At 33.5% G+C, this 11806-nt stretch overlaps 1 protein-coding gene across 12 annotated transcripts in view; it reads right to left on the bottom strand.

The window, feature by feature from the left end:
* The window catches only part of Ttll7 (tubulin tyrosine ligase like 7), a 157829-nt gene that overhangs the window by 32088 nt on the left and 113935 nt on the right, over window positions 1-11806 (bottom strand). For 11 of the 12 annotated variants that reach the window (XR_007351934.1, XM_048815029.1, XM_048815025.1 and 8 more), the window contains 3 exons: window positions 6367-6572; window positions 5220-5354; window positions 3363-3443 (listed from right to left, as the gene is read on the bottom strand). Coding sequence is in view for 11 of the 12 variants with exons in the window: in XM_048815029.1 (XP_048670986.1) it covers window positions 3363-3443; window positions 5220-5354; window positions 6367-6572 (422 nt within the window). In the remaining variant the exon portion in view is untranslated. Of the gene's footprint in view, window positions 1-3362; window positions 3444-5219; window positions 5428-6366; window positions 6573-11806 lie in introns of those variants that run through there. The other variant, XM_048815032.1, reaches the window with a different exon arrangement.

Here is an 11806-nt window from a genome sequence, read left to right as displayed (position 1 = left end):
TATATATATATATATATTAGAGTAGCACATATACATAAGTAGTTTAAAGGGGACATTATATATTATTAACTTGTTTCTTTAATATCTTGGTATCTTTTTAGGATGGTATCAAAGTGAGAAAGTTAACAATGGTGCTACTTCTTTGAAATGCCCATGGAAATTCTGACTTACTGGACATTCTTGCAAACCCTCTGAATTTATCAGCGGAAAGATAACCAAGAAAGTTCTCATCAAAAATGTTTCAGAACACTGCATCTAGATCCACACTTTCAAATACAGAAGCCACTAAAATAGTTGGCTCTTTAAATTAAAAGTTAAGTAAATTAAATATAAATAAAAAATTCAGTTCCTCAGTCACATCTGAAGGGCTCAATAGCCATATGTGGCTATTCACTACTACACTGCACATCACAGGTATAAACATTTGCATCCTTGCAGAAAGTTCTGTGGAACAAAGCCCATACATAGTAAATAAGCCTAGGATTTGTATTTCATGTGGCTGAAGAATGGAAGTTAGTCACATAGGTCTCACAGGTGACCAATAGAAAATAAAAATTAAAACCACCCAAATATAAATGGTTCCCTCTGTGCCAACATGGGCCACACATATATGGCACTTGTGAGTTACTCTGAACCCAGACAGCCTCCGGGTTTTGGTATTAGAGGCATCAGAGAGCAGACAGACTCAGCTTCCCAGCCTCTGGGTTTTGGTATTAGAGGCACCAGAGAGCAGACAGACTCAGCTTCCCAGAATCCCTGCATTTACTGGCTGTTTCCTGCATGTGTCCTTCAGTCATAATTAGCAAAGTGTGGGTAACTTTACTAACATATGTTTCATGGGTCAAAGTCACAGTCTTGTGCTCTCTCTCAGGTTAATATCTGTGACTGCAGAATAGTATTCAATTGAATGCAACTGAATTGAATAAATGTACTAAAGTTTATTTAACCATAAACCCATTGAAAGACATTTAAGCAGCTTTGAGTATTTTGCTTTCATAAATACACTGCAGTGAATGCTCACATAGAGAAATCTCTGATATATTCAGGCTGTAATTCCATAGGGCAAAATGCCAGAAGCGAGTTTGCTGAGTTATAAGGATATGAACATTTGTAATTTTAATAGATACTGCAAATTACCTTTCTAAAGAGTTATATCAATTTATTCTCCTTCTAATAGTATGGTAAATCCCCTTTTATCCACACTATTCCCATCACTGGATATTATCTTATTACTTTTTGCCAATATGATGGGTTTTATTTGCTGTTTCTTCATCATTAGTGAGGCTAAGGATCTATTTACATGTTAATTGGCAATGTGAAGATCCATAAGTTGTCTTTTCAGGGCGTTTTTTTTTATGTGTTGCCATTTTATTTATTGATATTTATAGACTAGTTTGCTTTGCAGTTGAGTTGTAGGAAGTACTGGTTTACTGATGTTACTTTTCATTTTATATGCAACAATATCTATCTTCCTTGAGCGACCCCCTCTTACCCAATTCTCTTTACCACTGTGTTTACTTGGTTTTACGTGTCTTTTGCCATCAGTTTTTATATAGTCAAATATGACTCTATCAGTCTTTTAAGACTTGGAGTTTTTAGGTCTCTCTTGTTTCCCTATTTTAAAATCTTTCTGCATTTTCTTTTAAATCTTTAATATTTTCTTTTTTACATATCAAACTATAATCTATATGGTATTTATTTTTGTATATGGTCAGAGATAAACTCCAACTTAATTTTTTTACAAATAGCCAATTGTTTCAGTACCATTTTCTGGAAAAATCATTTTTTCTCCATTGATTTGAAATATCACATTTATTGTATATTCATGTCTTATAAATAATTTGACCTATTTCTTATTTTAATTAATAATTTACCTACACTATTCTCTCTTTTAAATTGCAAAAATCACATGGACTTCAGGAAATTCAGGGTTATAATTCTAATGAAATGCCCTATCTTCATCAATCAAGGCCAGAGCCAGTGACTAGGAAAACATGGATTCAGGGGTTACCATATGATTTACAGTCTATCCCTGTCACCAGCTCTGATATAACCTTCTCAATAGCAGCACTATATTCGCACGTGACAGATACGACATAAATATCTGTTGAATGTACTAATGTATAACAGTGAGTTCAGCTGACACAGATAAAATATATAATTTACAAGTCAATCTGATCAATGTCAAGTTCAACTTATTAACAATAAATTCTAGAAAGGACAAATGGTAATATGTATTACTGAAAGAATACAGCAACTTCACTATAGTTATTAAAACAGCATATCTCCTCCTTTTTAAATTTTGTTCCAGTGTATTTGACAGACTCTCTCCCACTTTCCAAAAGAACTGTAACATTCCTCTTATTCTCCTCTCAAATCTCCCACCAGAAAAAAAACTTTCACATTTTCCCACTACACTACCCTATCTTTGCCCTCCCTCTAATTAGAATAAATGTCCTTGGTTAGGTCAAACCCTCCCAGTAAGAATAAATCCCAGTGTCTTTTCATAGCCTATAAAGTTGTGATCTGAGCCCTGCCTATCTATCCAACTGCATCTCTCACCACTAAATCACTCATTCTTTTCCAGCAAAAATAAATGGACTATGAATAAGTGAATAAATATAATGGTGCCTTGCTATGCTTCACGAACACATCAATCTAATTTCTACCTCAGGATCTTTTGTCTAGTTCTTCCTTCTGCTCCATAATATTGTATCTGCAGAGCATGGTTCCTGTTTCATTTAAGTCTCTTCTCCAAAGTTACCTTCTACTGTTTAATCCTGCTTTATCTTCCTTCATAGTACTTAATACTATCTTAAATTCTATTGCATGTTTAATATTAAATACCTTTTTATTTTATTTTTAAAAATATTTATTTTTTAGTTATAGTTGGACACAATACCTTTATTCATTTATTTTTATGTGGTGCTGGAGATCGAGCCCTCACACATGGGAGGCGAGCGCTCTACTGCTGAGCCACAACCCCAGCCCCCTTTTTTAAAATTTTTTAAATATTTTTTTTTAGTTGTAGATGGACACAATACCTTTATTTAATTAATTTATTTTTATGTGGTACTGAGGATTGAACCCAGGGCCTCACACATGCTAGGCAAGCCCTCTGCCACTGAGCCAGAACCCCAACCCTATCAAACATCTTAACTAAGATGTAAGCTCTATGAAAGCATGGATCTTTTTTTTTTTAAATCCTCAGAATCTTGAACAATGCCTAGCATAGTAGGTACTCATTGAATACTTGGTGAGGAAATGAGTAAACAAATGTGTACAGATCTGACTATCTGACTAACTGACCCTGGCTTAATACACAATCCAAATGGACAGAGCTGTTCCTGAGCACTACTCACTTTTCGCTGTTTCACAGAATCCAATTTTATGAGCCAATATGAAGCCACTTTTGTTTTATGATACTTCCAGTTATCGATGATCTGTTTGGGGGAAGAAACATTAAGAATTTATTCTAGAATGTTCATTGAAAATAATACATGAAAAATAAAGGGGTGAAAGACAATTTTATTAATTAATTTGTGGGATGAAAGCAATACAATAACACTCATAATAAAGAATGACAACTTTCAGAAAAAGACATGTGTGAAGACCTACAACATGAGGTATAGAAAGTATTTGAATCCACAGCTGTCTCTTCTTGTTGTACCAATAACACAATCTACAATGAGTGGAAAGCAGAAGTCTTCAGGCACATATGTTTTGAGAAGAAATCCAAGACATAGATTTTCTATCTTTATTCCCCTGGCTGTAATAACCACATCATCCATAGTAATAGAATATTGAATAATACATTAGAAGGCAGCTTATATTTAATTAGGATTCTGCTATCTCTTTCTTTTGTATACATCTACAGAATTTCTAAATATATAGCCTAATAATATATACTATAGCAAACAGATTAAAAAACTGCATATAGTGAACATGTAGCAATCTTATGTCAACTATTAATTATATAAACCTTTATAGGTTCTTTATAGAACAGTCACATTAGCCACAGATATTAGCTCTACTCTATGACTGTCTAGTTTTCTTCTGATTCAAAGCAGCAAAATATAACTAATATCTCTAAGAAATACATAAAATGATAAGTGTCTAGTACAAAGTCATTGGCTTTACTTAGAAAAGAACTTGATTGAATAAGATAGTGTACATAAATAAAAAATATGTCTAACATAATACGTTACTTCCAGTGTCTATTTTTCTTCCCTTTTCTTTTATGTAATATGTATCACCTCACTTCAAACAAGATGCCATTTTAGTAATATATATCAACAAAATGCATAATATTTGGGGTTGATAATTTGTAATTATGTCATAATTACTAAATATAAATTGTTATTGTGTATTTTTTAAACCAAAGAAGATTTTTTCATTGTTTTTTGTTTTTGTTTGTATATACTTGCTTTAGGCCTAAAGTAATGCTAAAAATTTTTTAAAGGCCAAGTGTGGATTTTTATTCTACAGTTGACCACTAGATGGTGCCTAGTTCTCTGTAAAAACCAAAACATCCCCCTCCCCCACACCCCTTTCCCCCAACAAGAGGATCCCAGCAAACAATGTTTCATTACAGAGGAATTATCTAAGAATAACCATTTGAAAAGCATGCTTGAATAAAGAAATGGAAACTTGAGTGAGAAAATGCTATTTCACCAAAAATATCTTAATAACTTTGACCTTTCATGAATGAGATGTTAAGTCAACTCCCAAGTGTTCAGGATTCTTTGCCATTTTATAATGGTCCACTAGATGGTGCAAATGTGCATGTAGAAAGAAAAACACAATTTAGCATACGCTATTTCAAAATTTGACCAAAAACTGTGAAACTCAAAATGTCTTTTTATGTCGGGGCCCCACTTTTTTCATCACATCTCAGATCTAAATTTTAATAAAAGATTTTAATGTGATATTTCTTTAATCACTAGGAATAATAATTATTTAATGCTAATTATTTTTACTTGATGAAAGTTATTAAAATAGGACTATATACTGAGCATTGTTGATTATAAATGAGGTCTTGCTGTTCCTGAATCATAATAATTAAAATAATTCCCTATATTTTGTAAAGCTTCTAGAAGCTGAAAAGAAGCTCAATTAATTTTGGTATGTCATTGAGATATAATGCTACCAGTAAATAAATTTTACTATTCAAGAATAAATAAATGCTCCTTGATATTTTAAATATATCAAAGACTCACATCTTCTATCAGAAGTTCTGATTCTGCATCTGACTTTCCTGGAAACCGGATCCTCATGTCTTTGAGAACAAATAAGGTCTGACTTGTTAAATCTTCGTCTTGTTCTTTTGTTTTCAGCTGCCGCAAAGTCTCACTCTTAAATTTGAAAGAATACAGATATTTGGAGGGGGACTTATTTCATTGTGCCAGTATAATCTGAAAGATATTTCTAGGTAAAAATGATGCACTTTTAATTGAAAAATAATAATGAAAGGAAAAATATAATTTTTATATTTACAAATTCTTGTCATTAAATGGATATAAATATCAAGGGTAGCTTTCATGTTTCTACATGGTTATGTTTTATTTTACTCAAAGAACTAAAATAAAAATATGAATAATTAAAAATGACTTCCTGGTCAGTTTCATTTGCTACATATACCTTAGACAACTGTGAATTAGAAAAAATATTTAGTCATCATCGCCAAAAGAAATTCATCTTCTCTTTGGAAACAACAACATTAAATAAATAAATGAACTAATTAAATCCCTGGTCTATATGAAGGTACTTGGTTGCAAAATAAATTCACTGACTTATTTAATTCTAAATTTATGGAATTCATGCTAAAGAGAGAATGTTGTGTGTTAATTTATATATTCATAATAAACAACATATATATTCAATATAAACAATATTGTACTTTGCTCTAAGAAGCACTAACATATATGTTATAAACAAGATTGTTACTTAAATGCACTAAGGAGAACTTATCAATATTTTTTCAATCTATTAAATCAATAGTCCTGGTAAGTGAAATTTTCTATATAACAAATTTTTTGAAATTTACAGACAGACTACATAACATACTACAAAACCATACATTCATTCAGATGATTTTCAACAATATTATCCTACTACATCAGCAAGTAGAAAATAAAATAATGCTATTCTCAGTTTCATCTTTGAGTTCTGTGATAAAGTCTGTATTCTAAAAGTCCATTCTAAGTTGTAGCCTAAAATAGATGAGTAATTCCAATGCCAGAAGGTCATGAATTGAACTACAGAAAGGATTTGAGGCTCAACCTGTTCTCCTTGAAGCAGATTCCCTTTGCCACCAAGATTCGGAGTACAGTCTGAAATCCTGAAAAGGCAAAGCAGATGACTTACCACCTCAGAGTTGGCAGAGTTGGCTTCATTACCAGGAGGGAGCTGTTTCATGTAGGAGGAAGCACGATTCAAGGAATGTGACCGAGATGCTGAAGTTGGCCGTGATATTGATATCACTTGTTGAGCAGAAACAGGGCGAATGTCCCCCATGGGAGGTGAGTGAGTAGAGATGGACCGAGGGCAACTGACTGACCGCCTCATGGAATCTATCAATGATGGAAAAGAGGGAAGTATAGTAGTGGTGTAAGTAGAAGTTTCCCCCTGTAGCAAGTCTTTATAAACCAAAGATCAAACTAGGTGGCAGTAGAGTGGCGGTAAATGTCAAAGCACAGACATCATCATGAAAATATAAATTTGGAGTTGATTCTTAAATTTAAACAACGAATTTGGTGTAGAACCTCACTAGTGTGCAAAGAATGGCTCTTATGGGATAACACTATAAACAGTACTTTAATGTTATGTTCTCAAAACATTACATAAAAGAACTAGAAGAAAGGAAATTAACAGTGATGGAGCACCTTCTATACGCCAGGTATATCATGCTCACAGAAGTCCCCTGAAGAAAATAATCCTAATGGCCCAAAGGCTAAGAGACACACACCAACATGGTGGCAAGCTCAGGCTTAAATCTTTACCTATCCAAATCCAGTGGCCTCCCTCTTTCTATAATATCATGATATGCCATCTACCATTCTTGGGACAAGACTTATTAGAACCTAGGCATAAGCTAGAGATTGAATATTATTATAAGATTTGTAGGAAGGACAGGAAAGGAGTCTAGAAAACGCTCAGGATAAATATGTAAGTTAGAGAATATAGGCCCTTGAAGAAAAAATAAAGCAGAAGAAAAATATAAAGATTATTCTAATGGAATTTAAATATATAATTGGTTATTATAAAATAATACTAAACAATCTTATTTACAGAAGTGAATAAAAATTAGATTAAATTTTAATAGTTAAAAATCTAAATGAAGAAAACATATGGATTTATATAATTGTTACCAGAACAACTATTCAGGGAAAAAAAAAAACCAGAATATCTTCCTCCAATGTACACTGAGAATATATAAGAAAGAGATCCAATTGTTCCTGATAAAATGTGCCTGTTGACTCTGGGAAACAGATTATCACTCAATACTATCAATATTTTTTTAATCTCTTTTTAATTCATCAGTTCTGTATAACCTCTGTTTCATTTAGTCTGTCTCTCTTCTCTCCGCCCCACCTCCCCTTTGGGAATATATCAATCTTCATTAATTAAATAATTTTATAAAATCAGTCAAAATACCCAAACATTTCTCTTTGTTAGGAAAACTATCCCATTCACAGTAGCCTCAAATAAAATAAAATACTTGGGAATCAACCTAACAAAAGAGGTGAAGGAACTCTACAATGAAAACTACACAACACTGAAGAAAGAAATTGAGGAAGACCGTAGAAGATGAAAAGACCCTCCCACACCATGTTCTTGGATAGGCAGAATTAATATTATCAAAATGCTATACATGCTGGTGGGACTGCAAATTGGCGCAATCACTATGGGAAACAGTATAGAGATTCCTCAGAAAACTTGGAATGCAACCATCATTTGACTCACTTGAAATGGAATCACCCTTTGACACACTCTGAGGTATATACCCAAAGGATTTAAAATCAGCATACAACAGTGATGCAGCCATATCAATGTTTATAGCAACTCAATTCACAACGGCTAACCTATGGAACCATCTGTTGCCCTTCAACAGATGAATGGATAATGAAATTTTGGTAAATATGCACAATGAAATATTAAACAGCCTTAAGAACGAATGAAATTATGGCATTTGCCAGTAAATGGATGAAACTGGAGAATATTATGCTAATCAAAATAAGCCAACCCCAAAGAATCAAAGCCCAAATGTTTTCTCTGAGATGCAGATGCTAATTCAAAATAAGTTTCAGGGGGAGAATAGAGGTATTTTGGACTAGACAGAGGGGAGTAAACAGAGGGGAGGGGTTATGGGTATAGGAAGGATAGTAGAATGAATCAGATATTATGATCCTACATGCATTTATGATTATACAACCTGTGTAACTCTACATCCTGTACAACCAAGAGAATGAGAAGTTATACTCCATTTATGTATGATGTGTCAAAAATGCATTCTACTGTCATGTATAACAAATTAGAACAAATAAAAAAGAATTTAAATGGTCATACCACCAAAAGCACTACACAGATTCGACCCAATTCCCAACAAAATTCCAATTACATTCTTCATAGAAATAGAAAAGGCAGTCATGAAATTCATCTGGAAAAATAAGAGGCCCAGAATAGTCAAAGCAATCCTTCCTGAGACAAGTGAAGCAGGAGGCATCACAATCTCAGACCTTACATTATACTACAGAGTGACAGTAATAAAAAACAGAATGATACTGACACCTAAACAAGCAAGAACACCAATGGAACAGAATAGAAGACCCAGAGACAATACAGAAATACAGTTATCTCATACTAGATAAAGGCACAAAAAAAAAATGAACATTGAAGAAAAGATAGCCCCTTCAATGAAGGTGCTGGGAAAACTGGAAATTCCTATGTAGCTGTATAAAATTTAACCCCTTTCTCTTACGCTGTATAAAACTCAACTCAAAGTGGATCAAAGATCTAGGAATTAGACCAGAATCTCTACACATACTAGAAGAAAATGTATGCCCAACACTCCAACATGTTGGCTCAGGAACTGACTTCTTTAACAAGACTACAGTTCAAGAAGTAAAATCAATAATCAGTAAATGGTATGGCACTAAACTAAAAAGCTTTTTCACAGCAAAGGAAACAATCAAGAATGTAAAGAGAAAGCCTATGGAATGGGAAAAAAGTCTTTGCCACCTGCACCTCAGATAGAGTGTTAACCTCTAGGATATATAAAGAACTTAAAAAGCTTAACACCAAAAAAAAAAAAAAAAAACCCAGTCAATAAATGGGCAAATGAACTGAACAGACACTTCGCAGAAGAAGAAAAAAGAATGGTTAACAAATATATGAAAAAAAATGTTCAACATCTCTAGCAGTTAAAGAAATGCAAATTAAAACTACACTGAGATTTCATCTCACTCCAGTCAGAATGGCAATTATCAAGAATGCAGCAACAATAAACGTTGGTGAGAACGTGAAGAAGGTACACTCATACATTGCTGATGAGACAGCAAATTGGTGCAACCACTATGGAAAGCCATATGGAGTTTCCTTTAAAAAAAAAAAAAAACTAGGAATGGAACTACCATTTGACCCAGCTTTCCCACCCTTTGGTATATATCTAAAGGGTTTAAACTCAGCTTACTGGAGTGATGCAGACACATCAATATTTATAACAGCTCAATTCACAATAGCTAAGCTATAGAACCAGTCTAGGTGCCCTTTAGCAGATGAATGGATAAAGAAAATGTGGTATATGTGGTACCAGGGAGTATTTACTCAGCCATAAAGAATTACTTTATGACACTTGCAAGTAAATGGATGGATCTAGAGATTATCACGCTAATTGAAATATGCCAGCCCCAAAAAGCCAAAGTTCAAATTTTTCGCTGATATGTGGATGCTAATCCACAATAAGAGGGGAGAAGGGAATAACATATTCAGTAGATTAGACAAAGGGGAATAAAGGGAAGGGAGGAGAATAGGGAAAGGAAAGAAAGCAGAATGAATCCAAAATAAATTTCCCCTTGTACATATATGAATACACCATAGCGACTCCCACCATTATGTACATCCATAAGAGTGGAGTCCTAATTAGAACAGTATATATTCCATGCTTGTATAATTATATCAAAATGAATTCTACTGTCAGGTTTAGCTTAAAAGAACCAATAAAATAAATTAATTAATAAAGCACATTGCTTTTGCTGGGTGCAGTGATACATATCTGTAATCCCTATGATTTGGTGGCTGAAGCAAGAGAATGACAAGTACAAGGCCAGTCTCAGCAACTTAGTAAGACCCTCAGCAATTTAGTGAGATTTTGTCTCAAAATCTTTAAAAAAAAAAATTAAGTTCTGGGGATGTAGCTCAGTGGTACAGTACTAAAAAGAAAAAAGAAAAGCCAGCAAAACACATTGCTTCTAGAGAATAACTACTGGTCAGCCCATCTTTCTTTGTTTTTACAAAGAACTGGACATATTTAGTATGTACAAAGAACAAGCTTCTACTAAGAAAATATTCCAAATAATTTCCTACTAACTACACTAGAGTCCTGATCACTTAACCTCAGAGCTTAAGGCGATGGTGTGGATGTGTATAATTTGTCACAAAGCAGAGGGAAAGTATTACAGATTCCCATTGTTCATCTGCAAACACAGAAAATTCATACAGAAAAACTAAAACAGCTGAACACCCCAATGACACTTGGTAGATTAACAAAAAAATGGTTGTAACTTCCACAAATTACGTAAGGAAAGTATTTTATATAGTTTTTTTATGTGATCACCTCAGATCAAACCAAAACATAGCCCTCTGAAACCATTACAAATCTGAACTTCCCAAGTTAACTATAGTGCTACATATAATCAGGATGATGTCTTGGTTATTTGCATCACTTCAGTGACAAAACTCTAGGAGAATTTGTTGGTATAATGTGTAAGATTAAAGAGAATATAAAACAAGGTGAAACCCTTGTTATAATTCCTAATTGAGTATAAAAGAAAATACAACTAATAAGGAAAAAGATTTGTAACTGAATTGGGCTAGTTTAAAATGAACATTTATATTCAAAACATTTTTTTTAAACCCATACCCTGTTTTAGTACACAACTGTACTTACCTCAATTTTTTAATCTATTGGTCTGAGAATCAAAAAGAATTTCAGAGCTCATAAGAACCCCAGCAATTTTTTTTTCTCTACCTTTCCTTTACCCCTCACTAGTTGATGTTATTATGGAGAGACAATTAGCTAGTAGGAGCAGCTGGCAAAAACTGACAACACTTGGGCAGGAAAATTTCAACTTCCAAAACAGAAACGGAGGCTTTTACCTGAAGACACATTGAAAGTACTTAAGGAATCCTTAAGAAAAAAAGGAGGTAGAATAGCTTACAAACTCTGGAAGAGGTGGTCGGTGAACACCCCTTAAACAAATGATACAGAACATAAAACACATTATTTCCAAATATACAAATGCTCAAAGAGCAGTCGTAGGATGTAACTTTCTGGAATAATTTGGAAGTAAAATTAAGACCATTCCTCTAAAATCTATTCTTCATTCCACATGGATTTTGCCATAATCATGCAAGGCCAGTTTGGAGATATCCATATTACTGGAGACTTAACATATTAAGCCACTGCTAGAGATTGACAAAGGCTCACAATTCTGTTTACTGCATAACTGAACGCATTGTCCCTTTAAAAGAACCCTTCGACATGGAACACTAGGCAAACAGTGCATACTGGAACATAATCACATAT

Source organism: Marmota marmota, unplaced genomic scaffold, assembly GCF_001458135.2.
Source record: "Marmota marmota marmota unplaced genomic scaffold, marMar, whole genome shotgun sequence".
In the NCBI taxonomy this organism is placed as follows: domain Eukaryota; kingdom Metazoa; phylum Chordata; class Mammalia; order Rodentia; family Sciuridae; genus Marmota; species Marmota marmota.
Note: the sequence above shows the minus strand (reverse complement) of the source record. Positions and strands in the feature narration are given on the sequence as shown.